This window comes from Vitis riparia, chromosome 17, assembly GCF_004353265.1.
Source record: "Vitis riparia cultivar Riparia Gloire de Montpellier isolate 1030 chromosome 17, EGFV_Vit.rip_1.0, whole genome shotgun sequence".
NCBI classification, from domain to species: domain Eukaryota; kingdom Viridiplantae; phylum Streptophyta; class Magnoliopsida; order Vitales; family Vitaceae; genus Vitis; species Vitis riparia.
Genome location: NC_048447.1, coordinates 17,720,499 through 17,744,438, shown reverse-complemented (window position 1 = coordinate 17,744,438; position 23,940 = coordinate 17,720,499). Strand labels below are relative to the sequence as shown.

The following is a 23,940-nucleotide window of genomic DNA, read 5'->3' as shown; positions in this document are numbered from 1 at the left end:
CTTGAAAGGATTGGTTGGCTCTAGGTTTTCAACTCTAAAGCACCCTGAATTTGGTTCTATGGCATTGACAAAGACCTCGGAGTGAAGTCTACAGATATTTTTCTTTATGTATCCACGGCCCACATGGTGTATGAAGGTCACATTCCAAAGCTAAATGTGACTTCTCTATCCTACCTTTCCTACCTTTTTTTTTTTTTTGATAAGAAATGAAGAAAAGTATATTAATAGAGGAAAAGATACAGAAGAAAGATAAGAAAATAAAAGAAGGGTGAGAGGTCCTTCTCACAAAACAAAAAATTGAACAAAAGAGAAAACACCCGATTAAAGAAAACTAAAAACACAGTACACTCTCAAACTTTTGAAGCGCATACCGCAATCCAATTGAATTGTAAAACATTTAGAGGAGCTCCTCTAAAAGCTACAGTACACGAGACCCAAAAAGAGGAAAATAACAGAATCAAGTCCCATAACATCTCTTCCGATCTCCCCTTATCCTCAAAGATCCTTTTATTTCTTTCTTGCCATACCATCCATAACAAAGTAAGGCAAACTATTTGCCAAAGTGTCTTGTCTCTGTTCTACCTTTTAGGCTATTGAATCTCATTCCTTCTACTTCACAGGGAAATTGGGAGAAAGGGAAAGAAAACAACTTGGGCGCTGTGGTGATAAGGTTTTCAAAGAGAGTACTCAAGAATCCTTCCCCTGAAGAAAGTCTAGAAACCCCATTTGAACACTGTAGTCTAAACTGCCTCACAGCCCACTGAAATGAAAGCAAGAAGTCAAGGTAGTAAACGGAACACTACTACGGAAGCGATGCCCTCATGCTTCTCCTCCTCTTGTCCTGGGCAAAACTCAAAATGCTGCAACAAAGCCTTAGAGTTGCCCTGCAGTGCATGCATACTGTGCGTTTCTTGTCCGCTATCCATTGTGTGGTGCTGCATCAAGCTGCCATGCACCATTGCATGGAGGGCTGCAAAGCGCGTAAGCCATGGGGCTTGTTTCTCATCAGAGAAGAGGATTTTATCAGCATATTCTTCGTTTTCAGACATCGATTCTCCGAGGAACAGCACGCAGCAGAGGGGTAGCTCGGCGGGAAGCTGGATTTCAAAGTAAAAACTTAGTTTATCATCTCCCTGTAGCTTACTACATTTATTTAGCTCTATATGTTACAAAGCATGGTTTCCTTCATTTGTTTTTTTGGAATTTTTAGAAAAAGTAAAATCTCTTTTGTCAAGAATGGGATTCGAACCCATGCCCTTTCGGACCAGTACCTGAAACTGGCGCCTTAGACCAACTCGGCCATCTTGACTTTGATAATTATCGTAGCGAAGTAAGATTTATTTAAAGATTAAAATTTCTTTTTAAAGATTAAGTGTTTATAAATATATATATATATAAATTTATTGAATGTACTTTTCTTCAATTTTTTTTTCATACTTATTTTCTTTCATATCTATTTTAATATATATATATATGGAAAGAACTTTATAATATCTATATTAAGAAAATTTCAGGATATTAATTCAATTTTTACTAAAATTATAATTTCACCTCTTGTAAGATTAAAATGCAAAAAATGATTATATATATAAATAATAAATAAATAAATAAAATCACAAGACAATGAAAGAGAAGAGAGGTTGGATGCAAAAATATAATAAGATTAAATTATATGATGTAGTGGGTCATCATGAGTCTTACATTGTGATAAGTACAACTTATAAGAGAACCCTTTAAAGTAGGCAGACATGGTTTCAATAATACTAGGACACGTCATGGTGATATTGCATCATAATTTAGGCAATGAAAGAGTGGTACCAACCTTGGAATCCGAATTAGGACTAGGATAAATGCATCAAATTGGTGGACAGGATTCATGGGACGGCCACCCCTCTACTATGAACCTCCTTTTTGTGAACCCCAGTCACCATATTTCCAACTGCAATCCGATTTTGGATTGCATTTAATGGGTCTGATTCCATTCTATTGGTGGTGAACCTACCATATGTCTACATCCCCTTTTTTTGTTTTTTTTTGTTTTTCAGTCATTTAGTGTACCACTAAATATCCCACATCAAACTTCCAATCCTTGTGACAGTCCAATGGCCACAACCGTCCACCATTTCTTTTCTTGCCTGGGAAATCTTTTCTCATTCATTCTGATCCTAATGATAGTTTGGTTGCCTTGGGAAGCTCTCTGGAAGCCAAATCCCTGGTAATGTTAGGGTCTATAGATACTTTTGAATCTATGCTTTCAATCAATACGATTTCAGTTAGGAATTGGAATGAATAGTGGGGAAACGCATCATTTCAAAGGGTGCACTTTTTATAAAATTTTGCGAGGCCCAATTAGTTCGAACTCTTATCTAAAATATTCATTTTAAATGATTCTCTCTTATTTGTGGGTGTAGATAAAATGGGTCGCACCTCATTGAAACTTTGTCGTAACTTTATATAAATTGTTTTATCTTTGTATTCTTGAATTAACATTGTTAATATTAAAACTTGGCGTGTCTGGCCATTTTCTTTAGGACTGTTTCAATGTAAGATTGGCAACACATTTTCAAGCTGAGAGTGGTGGGATGCTGTGATTAATTACTGCAAATTAGCTAAAAACAGGCCAAGATGCAGAGGACCCATGTTCAAGTTTTGGACAAATTTGAAATCAAGGAGAAGAAAAACGAGAGATTAGAGTTGTTACAAGAACAAAATTCACTGCATGATTGAATGGGGTCTTTATCTTTCTGGGACCTCAAGAGCATGTTTCTATAGAAAATAGTAGTTTCCAAAGTTATGAGATCAAACTACCTAAGAATCAGACAAACAGTCATAGCAGAAATGCTTATATTTCCATGACAGATAGTCAGTACTACATCCTGAGTTTCTCTGAATTCATGGTGCTTTTCTAGTTAAGCATCATACATATGTCGCTGCTGAAAGGAAAGGAACAAGGTTAGAATGAGGCTTTTAGCTTTGGGAATGGATGAATTGGATTGGGAACTCTCCTTTTTGGGTTTGTGTTAAGGAGTGATGAGTGTAAGGTCATGCACCGCAGGCTGCTCCACACCCAGCGGTACATCCTGCACCGTAGACCCCCGTGTCGGATGCAGAAGCTTTGTCTTTGGATGCACCATCAGCACAAGAGAAGATTACAGCAGAGATTAAGGAGAGAGCAACCAAAGCTAGCCAGAAGACTAGATAAGCACCACCAAGGCCATCACTGCCGCCACCCCCACCTCCAGTGACCACCCCTTTCCATGGCCTCACCATCTAACTCCCTTTCTCTCTTACAGAATTAGTAGTCTTTGTTTGTGAAGTGAACGACCCCAACAGGGCACAGAGGCTTCTTATTCTGGGCTTCCTCCAAAAAGTCGAAATTCACTTTAAGTCTAGTCCTCTCTACTTTAGAACTTTATGTGATTCTCCTCTCTTGCATTAGAATTGGCAGGCAATACTATGGAGTTTTGACATGAAGAACATGAGTGGGTCAATAACGCACTATAAAATATGTGTGAAAGGTGTGTGTGCAGACCACTCTTCCTTGTCATAAAAATTGATATTTATGCAGGACAAAGCTACCATAACAGTTGAAAATTCATTCTAGTGACATACAGCCAAATCATGATCGTTTGTTTAGTTGCTCTGATGCTGAAATTTTTTGGTGGTCAGCACTATACAACCATCAATTGGCTTAGATCTTTCTTCAGAACACAATTGCTTACCACTATCTTTTTCAAGGTTGACTTGGGGAGGCAAGAACTGGTACTATGTCACACTTTGTATTATTGCCCATAAAAGGTTTAAAATGCAGTGTTTTGCATTGAGTGGATTCCTCTTAAAGCCAGGCTACTCAGCAGAAAAAACATTAATTTAACTTGGATAAAGGGGTGCCACAAATGAGTTTGGTTGTGGGGGGCAATTAGGAATGAGGTTTTTGCCATTGTGGGACAGCCCCAGAGTGTTGGATCTTACTGATTTCAGTTGGATTTTCTTACATAATTGTTTCACTTATCTCAGTGCTTCCATTTGAGCTTGACACGTATCAAAAGAAAGTGTTCAAACTAAATGAAATTTCGCAATGGATGGACCAAAGCATGTGGGAACTCAACCCTATCCTGAACCCCTCCTGGGGTCCTATGTCTCCACCGTGACTAATGTCATTGATGTCATTTTTACATTTCTCATTCTACCATACTAACAAGTCGTTGATACAGTGATTTCACTATAGAAAAGGGGGCTTTCCCTTAGGGTAGAAGCAAGCAATAATCCTTCTCTGTTCTGTACTGCATTCAATTCATGAAGTGTTGACTTTGTTAGCATTATCCCAGAAAATCTCCATTCAAAGTCCTTTATTAGTTGTCAATGTTTCTCCCTTTCAAAATCAATTTATAAAGGCATACAACACTCACATGCAGGCATCTATGCTTTTGACTAACATAAAGTTTGCCTCTCGATGAATATCTTTTCCATTATGTAACGACTTCTTGGGTTGGAGTTGCCGTATACATACTCTACTGATCTTAAGAACTACAGGATTTGTTGGGAAAAGAACTCCTCTTTCACAATTTTCTAATAATTATTTCAGCAAAGATAAAGGGACTATTCAACTGTTAATTTTGATAACCGGTATTCAAAATTTAGTTCTGGTCTATGAGTTTAAGATTCTCTACTTCCTTTTTTCTTCCATTCTTTCTTCCTCCTCTAGAGGATTCTTAAAAAATTTTCACATATCTACTCAAAGAACAAAGGAATCACAAAGGATGGGATTATAAGCGCCGGAAAACTTGATTTTTGGTGGGAAACCCCACTTCTCCAGAACTCTGCTTTCAAAGTTGGATTAAACTTTTGAAAGTTCTATAAGAATCATTTGAACACCTTTTGGAAATACTGGAAAAGACTTTGTCGAACTTCTTTAGAAAAGTAAGTTATCACTTCTTTATTGCTTTTTGCTTGAAGGGTAACTAGTATTCAGAAATTAGTTAGATTTAGTATAAGAAGTTGGTGACAATATCTACAATTAAGCTCCCCCTTTAGCCAAAGAAGAATCTAATGACAGTCAATCTTAATCTCAACGTTGATAGATTAGACCAATCCTTTAGCTAAAGTGCTGTCGTGTTTCAGTGGATTGAGTGGTTTGAAGATGGATGGATACCACCATTTTGTACCAAACATCGACCTCGTTCAGAGCCTTGATTGCACCCTTCTAAGCCTCTGAAATTTCTTGTAAGTCAGACCAAGATATATTCTGTTAATCTTGGAGAGAAGAAGTGAACAATCTGCAGTAAACCAACTGATATATTTGGCTCTCAAGTGAGTCCAAGCATCCTCCTTTTTAAACCCCAGTAACATTGTTTGAAACAGATTTGTGTAAGGTTTATCAGAGTTTATTTTCATACTTTGATTGATTTCAAATCCTGTGACTTTTGTTTTCAGTTTTGCAGTCATATTTACAGTGTTCTTTACATGTAACTTCACTGAAGATATTCATCCCTGATTAATTAGCAGCAGAGCTTCCACCACAACAGGGGCCATTCTGTTTTATGTGGTCTTCTTCTCTTTCGCTGGTCCTCTTGGAACCTTGTTGAGCAAACTTGAATTGACCTCGCTGAGCATTTTCTTTATCTGTTGATGCATTATGATAGCATGGTGATCAACATCTTCCTCATACCGCTCGTACAGAAATGGCAATGTTTCCAAGAAGAGCACGCCTTCATGCATAATCAACAAGGACCAACTTAGCCACAAGCTCAACATTGGTATCACAGAAAGATCGGGGAAGTCCAAGGTGACAAGTCCTTACCAACGAACAGAAGTTTGCAGAAGCTGCAATAGTTTCCCATCACAGACAGAATCCATAGAGAAACAAGGGTCTGAAATCAATACAGAAGAAGTGAAGAACATAAAATTGAAGTCATGAATGAAGATTTGGAGTTCAGTAAGGAGATCAAGCAAGCTTGGCTGATTACAAACCAAAAAGAAGAGTGGTAGGTCTTTTCCACATGAGATGTCGACGATGATCGACAAGAACTGGTTCAATCTTTCATGGAGGATTGAAGCAGCTGAGTGGAATGCGTACTCATCTAAAATGATTTCAGGGATCTCAAAAGGAGGCCTGAAGATCAACTCTAAGTTAACATTCTTTTCCAAAATTAAAGGGTAATAAAATGTTCCATGAAGAATGCAATACCGTTAGTTAATAGAAAGTATATATGTTCTCCATTTGATTGATTTAGATGGGAAATTTAATGGCACTAGATGTAAAGAATAATCTGTGATTGAAGATGCTACCATTTGAAATGTTCAGCAAGAGTGCTCCATATGAATAGCACAAGCATTGCTGTGATGAGAATGTGACAAAGAAGGGACACAAAACTGTACTCAACAACCTCGAAAAGAAACCACAAGACTTCACTCCCAATCAGAAGTGCAGCCGATGCTATTTTGTTCCTCCATAGCAGCACATCTGCAACTGCAAATTCAATTTCCTAATGTCAAAAACCTCTGAAAACTAACAAATATCCAATGAAGAGGTTAAATATTTTTATGGCATTCTACATCAACCACCATGGTAACTCAAACTCAACTGCTTTGATGCCACTTTTTGTCTCGGATTTTAATCATTTCATCTAAAAATCAATTGGTATCCACACAGAGAGATTAAGTCCATCGGTGATTATTTTTAATAGTATTTTTATTCTCCAAAGAAATAGAAAAATAAGCTTATCAATAAGAAAATAGAAAATAGTTTTTGTTTTTAAAAATAGAAAAAAAAAATTTAGTTGTTTTCAATTATTTTCACTAATGTTGTTTTAAAAAATAATATATAAACATGTAGAATAATTAAAAATAAAACACTACATGATATTTATAAAACATATTAAAAAAGTAGAAAAAAAAGTGAAAAATATTTTAAGTTCCTAAATAGACTACAAAAAATAGTTTTTAAAAACTATTAGAAGAAAGACTATTTTTCAAAACTATTTTAAAAACATTTCCTAGGTTTCATCTCACATTCTGATAAACATCATTTTAAAAAGAGCAATCACTATAACTATTCCCTAAAAAAACCTAAATGCTTTTGTGTCATAGAAAGTGTTACCGTTTTCTTTTTTTGCTTTTTCTCTTTTTTTTTTGTTTATGAAAATAAAGGTCAAGATTCTTGTACACTAAAGAGTTTGTCAATGAAAACAACCAAATCAAGATTCTTAAACATTTTAGAAGATAACCCGAAACCTTATTTTCTATTAAAAAAAAAAAAAAGTGTAATGAAATGTTGTCATTTTAATATTAGCTATGCAAATGAAGGTGCATACATTCACTATATAATCAAAAGAAAAGTAATCAAATTAAATAATACAAACTGCCCATGTTTTTTCTTTTTTAATGGGACATTTACCAAATGTATATAACTAGCTGGTACCTGTTCCTCCTCCTAGAACTTCATGTATGGACCTTTGACGACCAAAGAGCTTTACCGGCGGTGTCGGATCTTGCATGATTATAGGGGAAACAGGAAGTCAGGAACTACTCTTACAAAATATGTGTTGTGGGTTTTGGCATTCAGAGATGTATATGTAAACAAAGGTAGGGTTCTAAGCTTGGAAACCAAGAAATGTGGAATGAGGAATAAAGGATTTCTCAATTGTTGGGGCATGGCTTGAATAAAAGGTTGCTTTGCATGGCCGCCACTATAAATATTCAGCTTATCTTCTGAACGTGTGCTTACTTTACGCACCGTCAATACATTGGACTTTCCATGTCACCAATTTCTACTGGACGTACTTCTTGTTTACCTACATCACAAGTTCCATTTAGTCCATTTATTTTTATTTTATTTTTTAGATTTTTTTTTTTCATTTATGTCTTGATTATTGTTTTGGACTCAAACTTTTGATTTATGTTTAAAATTTGAATTTATTATTTTCTAATTTTCATAAAATTTTCAGCTTTGTTCTGCACTTATCTCCTTCAAGTGGGCCTCGACATGGACCAAATAATGTCTCAACAATGCAGACAAAGGAAACTAGAGACCAACCTTAAAGTTAAAGTATTGGGTTTTCTGGTTGTGCCTCATAACCTTATCAAAGAGGGATGTGGATGTAGTAACACTCATAAGATAACCCAAAGAATGAGAGGTATATACCTTTGAGGGAGAGGTTAAGGTTTTGTTTGGAAAGTATTTTCGATCAACATAGAAAATAAAACATTCAAAAACATGTATCTTTACTCCGTGATCTCAAATAAGTGTTTTTAGAAAATAGTGTAAGTTGTTTTCACTTGTTTTCTACATTTGTTTAAAAAAATAAAAAGACACTAATATCATATTTAATTTTTGGATGGTACTAAGAAAAGAATAAAGAATGCGAAGAAAAATAAAATTTTCATATTTTGTTTCACTTTGAAAAATATAAAATAAAATAAAATATAATTTAAATTATTTAAATTTTATATAATGAAAAAAAAATAAGTAAAATAAATTTTTTAAAATAATTTATTAACTTTAAATATAATTTTTATTTTTTTCACTATTTTTTTCTATTTTTCCTTTTTTTTTTCTTGTATTTTTCCTCACTATGATGGTTTCTATCAACTTCTTATTCTTTTCTTGAGTTTTCTGGTTGATTATCTTTGAATATTATTCCGGATCTGTCAATAGTTTTGATCAACTTTGAGGCTCCTCATCACTATAAAAATCAACCCAAGAGGGCTTTTCTTCTTCCCAAACCAAGCAAATACAAGTAGCTTTACATCTTAATGATGTGTTGTTTGAATAAATGATTTTTTTAATTTTTTATAATATATAAAATTAAAAAATAAAGAATACATTAACTAATTACATTTTTCTATAAATTTTGATAATTTTTATGATCATAAGTGATGCCAACATTAACTCAATTAAAAATAACATAATCCACTAACAATGAGTATAAATATTAATTTCTCATTTTTTAACTTGAAAATAAGTAAAAGGATAAATTAAGTCAATAGAAGAAAACACTCAATTTAAAACTTTGAAACAAGTTGTTTTTTTTTTTTATTTATAAATTTTTAAGAAAAAAAAAAGCTTTTATTGGAACAAAAAATTATTTTAGAATGAGTTTAAAAAAGAGAAAGAGAAAGCCTAAAAAAAAAAAAAAAAGAAGAAAAAGAAAAAGGAGGTTTATATAGGAAGGATTTACATAGGAAGCACTATAAAGCTATCAATATGATGTTGAATAAAAAAGTTCCATTTAGCCCACCTTTTTCACGTTTGAAAAATAGGAACATACTTCATAATTACCATGTTTGAAATAATTCCAAAAGCATAATCATAAGCTCAGCCATGAGATAAGAATAAGATGCAATCATTGAGTCATCTTTAAAGACACGGACTATCATAATAATATTGAAAATTAAACTTTATCCATACGGCCATTCAAATGCAGAAAGGGCATTACATTGTGGATTATTTAGAGTCAAACCTACTTTTGTCTTTTTTTGGGCAAAATAATTGTTTTATTCCCCAATTCAGCTATTAATGTCTTAGAAAAGATCAAATGCTAGTAGGAAAAAAAAAAAAGGAGTTTTGCCCAAAAATAATCCATAAAATAAACCTTTATCAAAATAATTTTTACTGTGTGTATCCACATCACAAAACCTCAATTGGTGATTATGATTTTAAATTTTTATTTTTTAAATGATCATTAAAAATAATATTTTTTTAATATTCTTGAACTTTTTTCCTTGGATTGTTACAATAGGCGTGTTGGTCTTATATACAAGAATATTATACATAAATTTTAGGATGACCGCGAGATGTTTTTCATAGGCTTTTTTTTTTCTAAATGCCAAATGAGGAATACAATTCTATCAACATGACTTTATCGATGATCAAGTGATGATGCAAAGAACTATAAAGCGTAAAGAGACACCTCTTGATAGGTGGTACCGGGAGAGTTTCACTCTTCTAATTATAATGTCGGGTTAAGCTGCTTTCTTTCAAGGGTATTTAGGTGATACGTATCTAATTTTGGTATTATAAGTTATAATTATAATTAATAATTATGATTTTAAATTTAAACTTATTTAAAATCATAATCATTAAAAAAAAAATTCAAAGTCGTATTATGATTTTATGAGAAAAAAAAAAGTAAAAAACAAAATCTTAGGTCACGTGGATGTTAGGATGGATTAGGTTGAAAATTAATTTGGGAGGAAGTTGATTTTGTGGATTTTTTTTTTTTTTCTTTCAAACATATTACTTTGATTAAAAACTCACAAGGGAGGGTATACTTCAGAACCGTCCAAAATCAACCAGGGGATCTCAGAGAACGTGGGGTCTCCTCCTTTTCCCTCTATCGGGCCCAGCCCACAGCCAAAACGACAGACTCTCACCAATCACTAAAGGAAGCAAATGCAAACCCACCACTCAATGATCAGTTAGTCCTCGATGGAAGCAATTTCCTCAACATCATATGATTACCTCTAAATTCACATACCCATTAAAGATGATGTCTCGAGCCCGAACGCAAAGTGAGGCCATGTCTCAAGCCCCTCTATAAAGGTTGTGATCTAATCGAGGAGTGGCTTGTTTTACTTGTGACCACGGTGTCTCTTACTCCTCTCTTTAACTTACTTTTCAATATAACTGATTTAATGATGCCTTACCTTCTAATACCATATATCACAATCACCTCTCAGGTAGAGATAATATGTTTGTTGTGTCAATTTCATAAGACCAAATAAACAAACGTAACTAAACAAACCCTTACATTAGGTCTAAAATTGATTCTAATATCATTTGTAACTATCCAAACATGAAGGTCAAGATACTACCATCATTTCACATGTGAGACCCAAATGTTTGATATAAAAGTAATCAATAATTGGCAACATGTTAATCGTAAGACCTATCTCAAATGGTAATTAAGCTAATCAAAAGTTTATCGTGTTAAATATATATACTCTTTTTAATTGTGTATACGTGTTTTAAAGTAATGATAACTTATTGAATTCAATGGGAACAATATCCACATAATTTAGAAAAGGTGATTATAAATAGTATCAGAGTGAATTCTTGACTTTAATTTAAGAATTTGTTTGGCTCCATAAAGAATGTTTATATGTTTGACTCTATAATCTTGTAAAATGTAATGAAAATGTTACGTCTGTACGAGATAATTATGATATTTCATATTAGATATAAGAAAAAAATTCTTGATGCTATTCATATATGAACTTTTCTTAACTTTATAGATAAATTTAAAACCATAAGAATCCTTTAGGTTTAGAACAAATAATTAAGAGCGAGTCACTATAATATTTTTATACTTATTGAAAATACTATCGACATTTTCATTAAATAAATTGTGCAAGCACAAGGTGCACATGCATTTTTTTTTTATTGGTTGTCTTTAACATATGCTAAAACTTACATTTTTGCCCGTTTTGGTAGGGTCCTTTCATTATTTTACTCCCACCTTAAAATAAAAAGGGCTAATACCATTTTTTTTTTTTTTTATGACCCCTAGGTTGCAATTTTAATATGGGACAGTGTTTGTCTGTTGCACTAACAAAAGAGTTGTTTAAAATATGTAACAATAAAATTTATTCATAAATTATTTGAAGTTGTACCATTATCATAATTGGAGACCAACTAGCGTTCATTGCAAAGTGGGTGTTAGTTGAGTTAAATTAATGGACTATAAACCTTCTTTACACTCGTAATCCACAAAAAAGGGTATATGACACAGCATCTAACCATCATTATTCTCTTAATTTTGGTTTAATTATCAAGTTAATGTGACTCCTCCTGCACACAAGGGACCAAGCACCCAAAAGGGTTAGTATGATCCAGCCCTAGGGAATATCAAAGGGACAGCTAATTTCAACATAAAATATGATCTTTCTAGCCATCATTGAGGAGTTTGATTCCAGGTTGGTCAAAATTCAGTAATTAATTTATAGAAAATTTGAATTAACTATGATCTTAAATTGGCTTTTCAGAAGAACTTTATGAAAGATTAGCAAGTGATGATGTAGACTTTTTCTACATAAAAAAATATCTTTTTTTTTTATATTTTTATATACATTCTTTTATAAAGAGTTTTCTTTAATAATAAAACAATTATCCAAATTTTTTTGGAAGAAAAAAGATTTATTAATTTCAATCGTGTAGATATTCTCACTTTGAACTTAAAAACAATTTTAAATCATATATATAAAATTAATAGGAATTTATACTTATAAAATGGTCTAATTTGTTTTTATATGGAATATGTCTTTATTATTTTCCTACTATGATTCTTGAACCAAAACTGGAGAAAGAGTACAAGTAGAACTGTGGAAGAAGCATGCGGCCCTGGAAAGCATGGGGAATTGGGCATGCAGCAAATGAACAAAGCCGCAGCTCCATGGCTCAGAATCTATGGAATCACACTGGAATATGCATGCCTTTTCCCTATATAAAATAGTAAAATACGTATTTCAATATAATAAGTACACCATTGTCACTCTCTGTGGAAGAGCACAATAACATCGACAACCTCACCATCCATCGATGTCACATATTCACATCATTCTCACGAATCACGGCCTAATTAGAAAGTCCAATTCCAAAGCTTCCCAATACTCCGAAACCCAGCTCAGCATATGGCCTTGATTGGGTTCTCACTTCACTCACAATTTCTCTGCTCCAACCCCAGGACCTCAAAGCCCAGAAGAATCAGACCCAGCTCGCCGTCGGGCTCCGCCGTGGTGAAAATGGCGGTGGCGACACCCACGACCTTTGGGTTCAAGAATTTGATAGAGACGTTCACGGTGGATGTGCAGAGAGCGGAGGGGAGGCCCTTGAATGTGCCCTTGATCGCCCCTTTTACTATTGCATCGTCGAGGCTGGAGAGGGTGGAGAACGTGGCGATTAGAATTGAGTTGAAGAATGGGTGTGTGGGGTGGGGTGAGGGCCCGATTCTGCCGTTTGTGACTGCGGAGAATCAGGCGACAGCGATGGCTAAGGCGGCGGAGGTTTGCGAGGTTCTGCGGCGGAGACCGGCGATGACTCTGGGTATGTTGTTGGGTGAGATTGGTGAGGCTGTTCCTGGTCATGAATTTGCTTCTGTGAGTATTTTCATCTGTTTTTAATTTTCTTGATTTTCTTCTAGTTTATAGGATTCAGAATAATTAATTCTGTATTTTATTGTAATCGACTAATTGCAGTATTGGCTGATTATTTGATCTGTTTGATGTTTGGATTTGAACATTTAGCTGCTTAATTTTTCTGATTTGAATGCTAATTCTTCAATTAAGTAGCCAATATGCACTTTGCTTTTGTAAGGAAATATCATTTTTCAGTAATCATTTAGCCGCTCCACACCCACTTTTCAGTTTAGTACCACGGTACTTGTACTACAGTATATCATTTGAAACTCCCCAGGTGGGGAAGTAGCTATATTGCAGTGTTCAACATACGTATATAAAGAAATGAGATCTGCATTGTTGAATTTATCTCTTCTCGGGTGGATGGGGACTTCTAACCTGGAAATTATTAATTTTGCTCTGATTCTAATAATTTTATAGAGTTGTTTTGAGAAAGCTTCCTTTGGGTTTCTGGTGGAAGTATGAGTTGCTAAAGTAATGTCTTGATATGGACTATGCAAAGAGGCAAGTGTTTGAAAATTTATGGTACCCAAGTCTGCTGAGGCTTTCATAGCATATGCCATGAACTTAGGGGTTTGGTATTTCTATTCTGAGAGCAGACTCTCTCCAAGTGTTTGGGGTGACTTTTGAGACAGTTCTTGTGAGAGTGGGCTCTGAGGAATTTTGGTTGCTGTGTTGAGCCTTGCTGTGAGCATATCTTTTGTGGCTCCTTTATTTTAATATCCCTGTTTTTATTTATTTTGCCACTAAAATCCTACTCCTTGCTGTTGAAGGACATTTGTGGTTCACAGAAATAAATACCTGTTTGTTTTGTGTTTACAGCTATACCTCTTATTAGCAGTAACGAAGAAATATAAACACAGACATGGAAGCTGATATAACTTACGTATTTATTTTTTGTTTAGCATATTGATTTTTCTTATTAGGGTATCTTCATATCCTCTTATCAATAAAATTCTAATGTTTTTGTGGCTCTCATAAAAATGTATCTGCAATTGAAGGTTAGGGCGGGAGTTGAGATGGCATTGATTGATGCAGTTGCTAATAGCATGGGCATCCCTTTGTGGAGACTATTTGGTGGAGTGTCAAATGCCATAACTACTGATATAACAGTTTAGTTCCTGCCTTGGTGATTATATCTCACTGAAGACTATATCTCTAAGTTCTTAGTTGTTGTTTTTTTTTTTTTCCTCTTACCTTTCATTAACCTACATAGTGAAATAAGGGGCTTGGCATTGACTAATACTGGTTTATAGATAGTAAATATAAAGAACTAACCTGAATCAACAAGACTACAAAAACTTTATACATGAAAATTAATCTCAGCCATCTTCGTATGTGCAGATTCCAATTGTTTCCCCTGCTGATGCTGCTGAATTGGCTACAAAGTATCGCAAACAAGGATTCAAGACCTTGAAGCTTAAGGTGGGAAAGAATCTGAATGCAGACATAGAAGTTCTTCAAGCCATTCGTGTGGCACACCCTGATTGCTTATTTATCTTGGATGCTAATGAAGGATACACTCCAAAGGAAGCCATTGAAGTTCTTGAAAAGCTACATGGTAAAGGTTGTTTTAAAGGATGGTACCAAAAGGGAAAAAAAAAGATGTTTTCCAAACATAATGCACTTGTTGTGCTTACCCATTTTAGACAATTAACTGATCATAGACCAGAGAACTATTTTCTTGTGCATGATCTAAAATGAAAGGTCTCTCTCCCTCAACGTATGGCCCTTTCCCATTTGACTCTAATTATTTAGGCTTCATGACTAGTGAAAAATCATTAATATATTATTTTGTTGCAGAAATGGGAGTGACTCCTGTTCTATTTGAACAACCTGTTCATAGGGATGATTGGGAAGGTCTTGGTCATGTTAGTAATGTTGCAAGAGACAAATATGGGGTATCTGTTGCCGCTGATGAGAGCTGCCGGAGTTTACTTGATGTTAAGAAAATAGTGGAAGGAAACCTTGCAAATGTCATTAATATTAAACTAGCAAAAGTTGGGGTCCTTGGGGCCCTTGAAATTATTGATGCAGCAAGAGCAGCGGGGCTTGATCTAATGATAGGTGGCATGGTTGAAACTAGATTAGCGATGGGCTTTGCTGGCCATCTTGCTGCTGGCCTTGGGTGTTTCAAGTAACCTCCATAATCTTTTCCTTTTGTGTATTTGCATACATTATAATCATTTTCTTCTCTATAGATTCTATGTTAATAATGTAATTGCAAATTCTTCTTTTTCCAGATTCATTGACCTAGATACACCTCTTTTGCTGTCAGAAGATCCCGTTCAGGAGGGATATGATGGTAACTTGAGTATCACTTTTAGACATCATAGTTAATAATGTTTAATTTCCATTTTAGAATTCCATAGCAATTTGGTACCTTAAGATTATATTAGTACATACTCTGGCAATTTGGTACCTTAAGATGACACTAAACATTTTCTGTGGTTAGTCTCGGGTGCTGTTTACAAGTTCACAAATGCCAGAGGCCATGGTGGTTTCCTTCATTGGGATAATATTGCCTAGTGAGTGATGATTTTACTGTATGCTTCTAGTTTTTCATTCTTCTGGCAGAAATAATAGATTTTATATATGTTTTGACTCCTAGAATATTATATGATTTGGCAATAATGGATCTTGGAGTGTCTCCTACTTTACTAGGGAAATTTTGCATATATCTTCTCCAATGTAGATAGGCTTGGGGCGCACTCTTTGGAATGCCATCAAGGGGCTAATTTTTTTTACCAAAAGGGGTATCTTACACTAAAAAATTTGGGGAACACATTTTCTATGCAAATTTGTATGTGCATAATTTATTTTCTTAACACCATGCAGCCTATTTGTTGAAATCAAGGTCTTAGAGATGAGCAGTTGGGTTGGAATCCATATGATGGTGTGTGAATGACTTCAAATATTTTTTTGCTTTTCTTTTAGGATGATTAAGTTCTATTTGGGGTGTCATTTTGAGCAGCACAGAGAAGGAAAGTCTCAGAAACATTTTGGAAACAGTGGAAACAATTTATAAATTTGGAAATGTTTGGCATTGCTTGGACACATAAAACACAGCCTTTTTAGATGTAAAGATAAAACTAATGAATGATTAAGTACCATGGAGCAATATAAAACTAATCACACTAGATCATACACTGGCATGAAAGCAGAGATAAGAAGCAATCATGGATAAAATATTATTTGTATAATGACTAGTATTTATGATGACTTTAGCTGTTGAATGTTGAGCTCGTGTCTTAGGTAAGATTGCTGAAATTATGTTACATCAATGTGTTGTTTCTATTCTGAATTCTACTTATAAATAGTTTACTAAAATCTGAGTTATTTCAATTTCTTCCATGCTAACTATGTCAAATTACTTGCAGAAATTAAACTTTGGTTGCTTCCACAACTTCAAAACTCTGAGCAACAGCAGATCTTATTAGATCCTCTTAGTTGTCAATTATGCTTCCTTTTTTTAATAAGACTTTGAGGTAGGCCTTGGGTTTACAAATGGAGAAACAGAGAAGTGGTGCCTGCTTGGGTAAGTATGCTTCCAGGTGAGATGTTCGGTAGCAGTGATTGTGACATTCATAAGATGGAATTTCCTTGGGTCATGTACACAATTAGAGGCTTTGTCTTCACCATGTTATTAGGAGCAGTCTGAACTCAATTTTTTCTAATTCTTCCTTGTTAGCCAGTCATTGTGTCTAGATCAATGGTTATGAATGATTTTAATTCTCTGTACTATATATTTTCAATTATCCTTTTCAAATACCGTTATAATTCTGATGTCTTTTTACAATTTAATCATAGTCCTTGATTCTTTCCCAAAAGCCCTTCTTTATGGGAAAAAATACAATGTTGAGAAGATGCCCCTTAGAGGATCAATGACCAAGGCAAGGAAAGAAAAACAAATAAAATCAAGCTCAAGTTGCTCCATTAGAGATCAAGAAATGACAGTTTCTTTGCCAGAAAATTTGCTTTGATATTAGTCAATTACTAGATCCAAGGATGAGGGTTAAGCGTCTTTCAAAATTTATATGGGTGGCTTTCAAAATTCCAGTCTTTTAAGAGTCAGTTGGTCAGGATTCTTTCATAGAGAACAAGTAATGAGTGTACCACAGGCTTAGGAGTTGTGTGCTAAATTACAATCTACAGATAAACAAGCAAGAGACATCATTACCATGAACCTGCAAGGCCCCAGTCATACATCTCAAAATTCAATTGAATTTGGACTTAAGGCCACCAAGACCTGCCAATCCCAATAATTGCTGCCAAAGACTGTAAGAAATCCAGCAATGAACAAAAAGAAGATATGTTATTCTGTTGTTCTTTCTGCATATAACACAATATTAAATATTAGTTTCTCTTATTAGGAGGTGAGTATTTCCATTTCTTTTCTGTACATTTAGAGTCGCTATTTTAGAGCCTTCCCGTAATACAATACTTCTCTTAATTATATATAAATAAAATAAAATAAAATGTTAAATATTAGTCTTTGAAGAGTCTTCAGACATGGGGCATACCATTCGTATTCACTGTTTGACCTGACCTTGCCATGGCTCTGAATTTGCTTTGGACATGGCAAAGAGAAAGAAGCTATCATTTTTGGTACTAACTGCACACCAGATTTTCAAGAGAATTAACTTGATTTAAGAATTTGACCTCCAGAACCTAGCATAAGAGATTCAAACACCTTTAAGAATCTCAGGAAGATAATACAACACTCAGTTCCACTGAAAAAATTTATGGTTTAGAAAAGAGGTGGGGTTTCTTGTTAAGGATCTCTTGAAATGACAGAGATCCGTAAGAGCTAAAGAGGCACCAGTAACTGATACAACTATTGTCAACATTGATTGGAAGGCCACTCTTTGTTTGTAATCTGTGTAATTGTTTTCATTCTAATAGTCTCAGCAAAGATCAGGCCTACCAGGAAACTTTTATCAATTCATAAAGTGTTATATCAGACAGTAGGGTGGAAATCATTTTTTTAATCCAGAAATCAGCAATTCATAAAGGCTTGCTGATTTTGGTTCTGGAATATAGAAGGCAAACAATGTGATAGCTCGATCTGATATGATTAAATATGACTGTTTGATATGATACAATTTTAAGCTTCATCATCACAATTTTAAACTGTTTTGAGTATTCCAAAACTTGAAAGAGAAGAAAGTTAAGAAGAGAACAAAACTGTACATGGTGATCAGTCTTGAGTTGGGTTTTTTTGATTTCCTGTTCTGTCTTTCATCAATGCAAACATAGCCTATGAAGAAAGGGAAAAAAAAAAAAACCCTCGATGAATTTCATAGACAAATTATGATAGCTTGATTTTTCCTGCAATGAGGTGCTGTCTTTTCGGGCCTCTAAGAAAGTTACTGCTCATTCTGGGTTCCTAATCTTTTGGTCTTAGCCAGGGTGATCTGGGTAATCTTGTGTTTCCTGTATTAGCATGCAGGACATCTCTCCCTAATATTGTGTCTCAGTTTTTCTGTATTTCTTGTGATGGTTTGTGAGTGTGAGATGCTAATGGTAGGTGGGAAAGTAAAGTATGGTAGTGGAGTTTGTGGTAGTGAACTAATCATTACAATGCCACTATTAAAAAGAAACCCTTCATGAGTTACCAATAATATGAACATCACTATACAGGCAACTAGGAAGATTAAAAAGGTGATGTACCATAATAGTCAGGCCCCACCACAGCAAATTCAATTATCAAGCACTCTGATTTTGACTTTGAATGGACCTACTATTGATGCCAATCAGACTGATAGTGATTTGTTCACGCGGATCTGTTATCTTTTTCCTTTTGAAACATAGACAATTTATTCCACACTTGAATGTGAATGTGAGGTGATGCTGAATACTGTGACAAGGTCATTATTGGTTCACTTGAAGGTCGTCTTTAATCTATTCTTGTTCCATCTGTGAGCTCTGCTTTTCAATATTCCTTGAGCATCATCCACATGGTCAAGCCACTAGATATACAGCAACTATAACTGTTATTTAACCATTGATAGAATGTAGAGAAGCAGGCGGTGAGTAAATAACCAACCCTTGAGCTGTTGTATAAAATTGTTCTGCTTTAATCTAAAGCTACTGTTGATTTGGAGCACTTTTGGAAGTAATGAGACTGTAGCATTAAGGCATGAAGGGATTAGAGCAAACATATGATTTAATTTCTTTAAGAGATAGAGCTGTCGGTTCAAAAGTTGAGTGATCCATTCTTTGTTAGAAGTATGTTGGAAGATCTGAGCCTCTCTCCATTAGATTTTGTTGACAGGTTGGGATTGATTTGAGTTCTCTTTTGGGAGCAAGAGTTTTCCTTATTTTTCATTAATTATATAATATATTTAATTGCTGTGAATTGTGACCATCAACTGGAAAGTATAGGTGCAAACAGTGGAGTAAAGTGGCAAACCAGGAGGCACTGTGTGTCAAAAGGAGAGATTGAAGCTAGTCTTTAGAAATTGGAAAGATTTGCTTTGTCTTCCACCTACACATTCAAACAATGAAAGCTCAACAACCAGTCACTTAAACAGTAAAAAATGGTGTGGATTTAATAGATTGATGAATCCCTTCCATTTGTTGTTGAAATGTAAAGCCATTACCCAAATCAGAAAGGGGTTAAGTCAAGAACATTAAGACAAATTGGTCCTTCGTCTTGCCACATTCCATCAGTCAAAACTTGTGGCAGTAGACATGGCAAAAGTGGGAAAGAAAAGGCGGAATGAGAATGATATGCAGGGTAGTGATAATAATGATGAGGGTGATTATTAGTGAGGTTAAAAAAAATGATGACACAAAAAAAAGAAATGGTGGGTGTGAGGATGAAATGAATGATGACAGCATGTGCGTGTGCCATATACAGGGAGTGACTCATTCACATCACCACCACCACCGCCACCGAAAGCCACAGCTGTGGTGGCCCCTCTATCTCTCTCTCTCACACACACCCACGCTTGAGGCATGGGTAGTAATCAAAATCCCCTTCATTATTACAAGTCTCGTGAGTAAAATGGTCGGTATATTCTTTCTTTCCTTTCCCCCATGCTATTGCAACCATCTTCTCACGTACTTGTATGATAGAGATGTGGCCTTTCCTCTGCTTTCCATGCTTTCTACAATTTCTTTCCTCTATATCTCTTCAATTTGTTTTTCTCTGGGCAGGCATGTACAATGAGTTCTTCTATTGATGGGTTCCTTTGAAAGTAAAATGTAAATCATGTTTGCCTTCTAATATTCACATATATTCTTTTCAAAAATAAATCATTTGCCACAAGTATTTCTAGATAGTTTAGAGCATGTCTCTAGACTATATTTTGTTTAAAGTCTTGAGCTAGCTTAGAAGTTAAAGTTAAGCCATTTTTCCAAGTTAAAAGCTCTTTTTTCTTTTCAAATTGGCCAAATGTGAAAAGCTTTTATGATTCTTAAAGGGTCTTTGGCCCCTTGAAAGGCTAATTTAGATAAGGTCTTGTTTTGCCACCAAACCGGCTTTTATCATGAGAAAGTTTTGATTGTTTCATTTTAAATATTAATTTGCTATTAATTAATAAGAAATTTAATGTGATATTTGAGGGAAATCAGCTGAAGATATGGACAGATGTTTTTTCTTTTTCTTTTTTTCTTGATTATTAGTACTTTGACTAATGACAGCACATAGTATGATGAGACTGATGTTTTCCTGTGAGGTCCCATTTCAAACCAAAATTAAGGCAGCACTCAAAAGATAAGGACAAATGGTAAATTCAACTTTTTTGAGATGAAAACTAGCTGATTGAGAGAGTGTTTTGTTGTGTGCTTTTTCTTTTCCATTTTCTTTTCTCTTCCAAAATCAAAAGAAGATTGGATTCTTCACTATTTGCTTAATTTCTTTTCTAAAATCACGCCCCAAAACAAAAGGTAATTAAAAAAGCTCAACTTGGTTGAAGTTAGATCAAGGTTGAGGCAAAGCTCTATTTGGATGAAGTACAGATGTCATTATGAAAAGTTGGTTTCTGCTTTGAATTTGATCACTGTTGTAGCAAGCCTGCTTATTAGCCTCGTTTAGCATTCATTTCTCTGTCATTTCCATCATCATTGCTCATGTAGGACTTTGATTTCTTAGTTTCTCTTTGTTTGATTTTACTGTAAAGAGTTCACATGTTTCCATTTCAATAGTCTTTTATGATCCATTACTTGGGATGGGGGATAAATAACCAGATCATAAAGCCAAATCCCGATTACTTAGGCTTTTCTGGGGATGAATCTTCGCCGTCAACTATGTTGAAGTGACATCTTTGTCGTATCATCTCTTGTTGTCTCAACTCATGTTCCTTGATTTTATCTGGTTTTTCACCCCCTACTTTTCTAGTACAGATTAAACATTCATCGTACTTACCTTAAGTTCTTGGAAATATACCTAATCCTAGTTTATGTTGAACTCACTTTAGCATTAACATGCTACCTCCCAGGCTCTTCAACCAAAATATCCTGAACTTGGGATCATTATACAAGACGTGTGCTTTTATTTGGTAATGCCCAGTATAAAACACCACACAATCCCTTGTTTAATTCCTTGATCTCATTCAAATTATACAGATAATATCTTCAGTCTCCCAATCTTGTATCCTAAGTCCTACTTATCTTGATTTAATGTATAGTACAAACCTGATGTGAATCTGTCTCATTTTACTGATTTGAGGACTAATGGCCTCTCATATCTTGATTCTTAGCTGCAAAGATGTTCAGGCCTAATAATCATATATAAATTCCTCCCACTTTGGCTAGAAAGCTTTCTCTAGAGGTTTGTAGAAAAGCATGTTTTATATATAAAAAAATTTTGGCCCACAACAAGGACATCAGGTACCCATGCCCCTAGATCTACTGCAACTCAACCGTTTACCCCTTGAACCGAGCCTCATGTACTTTTGGTAGATGGAACTTACTAAATCTACCCCAATGGGAAGCATTAATAATTGCTTCAAGCCTGCTTTATTTATTGACATAGCGAGCAGCGATTGGGTTCTTGGAATTTACTTGATGGAAATTAAATTTCTCCCCTTAGCCTGTTTCTTGTGGGGTTTTAGCTCGTTCCTTGTGGGGCTCTCTCATCAGTCTCATCAGTCTCTATAAATTGAGAAGCTTCCCAAGCCAAATGAACCATCAACTCATCCTCTCTCTCTCTCTCTCTCTCTCTCTCTGTTTCAACCATATCTGTGAGAGCAAAAATGAAGGTATCATATATTACAGTTTGTGCCGTACTGGTGCTACTCCTTGCTGAAGCACACATCACAGTGGCAGTAACATGCAGCCCCACGGAACTGAGCTCTTGCGTTGGTGCAATCACATCATCAACTCCACCGTCTAAACTATGCTGTAGCAAGATCAAGGAACAGAAGCCTTGCCTTTGCCAGTACCTCAAGAACCCCAACCTCAAGAAGTTTGTCAACTCCCCCAATGCCAGGAAGGTTGCTAGCACTTGTGGGACTCCCATCCCTAAGTGCTAGATAACTAGATTTTAAGGCACTCTTTTTTTCTTCTCTCTGTCTCTCTTTCTAGATATATATATATATATATATATATATATATATATATATATAAATATCCTCTGCATGCATCTTTCTATATAGTTTCATGGATAGGTAGAGAGACTAGGGAGAGAAAAAGGTATCATTTATCTGGTGTGGTCTACCACATACTGGTTGTTGCAGGAGGCTAGTAGCTATAGTGGAAATAATGTTGGGATCATGGCTACATGTCCCTGGCTGATTTTACTTTTGCTCTGTCTCTCTTGTTCTTCTTTTCTCATGGCCTTTGGTTACTAGTTGTAATGAAGGTTTGAATATGGAATTATCAAATAAATCTTTCACTCTCTGTCTGTTGTTCTTTTTCCTAATGTAGCTTTGCTTACTGAGGTTGAAATGGATATTGGAGTCTGGACTAAAATGAAATCTTTTACATGAACCCTATAGAATCTACAATACTTCAGCACATAAAACATGGATTATGCTCAAATTTGGATTAGTAAATAGTTTTCTTTAGTTTGGTAATGAAATAATGGATCTTCAAGCAAGAAGGATTTAGTGGGAAATGCTGGAGAAGGGGGACTCTGTAATTGTTATTCAAGGTAGTCTACTTTTCCAGCAACCTTAGCCATTTGTCAGTTTGCAAATCACTAACTACTGTTGTTTTGGGGCTTATAAGTACTAAGACTAGTTTTTCAACGTTAAGTGGACTTTTTCCTTATTTCTTTACCTAACTAACCCAGTATACAGACGAGCGCACATGGAGATTGAATGTAGAGTTTCAATTGCTCACAATTCTATTCAAGGTAGTCTACTTTTCGAGCAACCTTAGCCATTTGTCAGTTTGCAATCACCAACTACTGTTGTTTTGGGGCTTATCAGTACTAACACTAGTTTTTCAACGTTAAGTGGAATTTTTCGTTATTTCTTTACCTAACCCACCCAGTATACAGACAAGCGCACATGGAGATTGAATGTAGAGTTTCAATTGCTCACAATTCTTCTGTACGATCAAAGGTCAGTGCATTCCCATTTTCAAAACAGAGATGCAAGATACCTAAAAATCCAAAAAAAAAAAAAAAAAGGAAGTCTGCTAAGGGACAGTTAAATGGTCCAAGATCAAACTAACCAACTTAATTTTTCAAGTTCTACCCCAAGAATGGTATCTCAAAAGCTCCAATTAATCATCTTGCTTCATCTCTGTCCCTGAAGATTTCAATTGGACTCATTATACCTATTATAATTGTCCTTCATACTATTTCACCTCAACTCATCCCCATCTCAGCTACAATATCTGTGTGAATGT

At 35.0% G+C, this 23,940-nt stretch overlaps 3 protein-coding genes and 1 non-coding gene across 6 annotated transcripts; 2 read left to right on the top strand and 2 right to left on the bottom strand.

The window, feature by feature from the left end:
- Positions 1-1,228: 1,228 nt before the first annotated feature.
- On the bottom strand, positions 1,229-1,309 carry TRNAL-CAG. The gene has a single exon. It is a non-coding gene; the product is annotated as a tRNA-Leu (tRNA).
- A 3,915-nt stretch (positions 1,310-5,224) lies between these two features.
- Positions 5,225-7,561, bottom strand: LOC117904924 (reticulon-like protein B9). The gene is made up of 5 exons (XM_034817745.1): positions 7,421-7,561; positions 6,289-6,469; positions 5,971-6,112; positions 5,801-5,870; positions 5,225-5,708 (listed from the first exon to the last, which is right to left on the bottom strand). Exons 1-5 carry the CDS (start codon positions 7,494-7,496, stop codon positions 5,539-5,541), a joined length of 639 nt encoding a protein of 212 aa, XP_034673636.1. The 5' UTR covers positions 7,497-7,561; the 3' UTR covers positions 5,225-5,538.
- A 4,790-nt stretch (positions 7,562-12,351) lies between these two features.
- Positions 12,352-16,920, top strand: LOC117905093 (L-Ala-D/L-amino acid epimerase). Of its 3 annotated transcripts, none has more exons than XM_034817994.1 (7): positions 12,352-13,095; positions 14,136-14,246; positions 14,479-14,701; positions 14,938-15,271; positions 15,378-15,439; positions 15,590-15,662; positions 16,515-16,920. In XM_034817994.1, coding segments are annotated over exons 1-7 (1,269 nt in total). In that variant the 5' UTR covers positions 12,352-12,630; the 3' UTR covers positions 16,516-16,920. The 3 variants fall into 3 exon arrangements, with proteins under 3 accessions (XP_034673885.1, XP_034673887.1, XP_034673886.1); XM_034817995.1 differs by having other exon boundaries at positions 12,354-13,095; positions 14,479-14,695; XM_034817996.1 differs by lacking the exon at positions 16,515-16,920 and having other exon boundaries at positions 12,353-13,095; positions 14,479-14,695; positions 15,590-15,663.
- Positions 16,921-22,278: 5,358 nt separating this feature from the next.
- On the top strand, positions 22,279-22,987 carry LOC117934435 (non-specific lipid-transfer protein 2-like). Its single transcript, XM_034856114.1, has one exon. It carries the CDS (start codon positions 22,338-22,340, stop codon positions 22,614-22,616), a length of 279 nt encoding a protein of 92 aa, XP_034712005.1. The 5' UTR covers positions 22,279-22,337; the 3' UTR covers positions 22,617-22,987.
- The last annotated feature ends 953 nt before the right edge of the window (positions 22,988-23,940 follow it).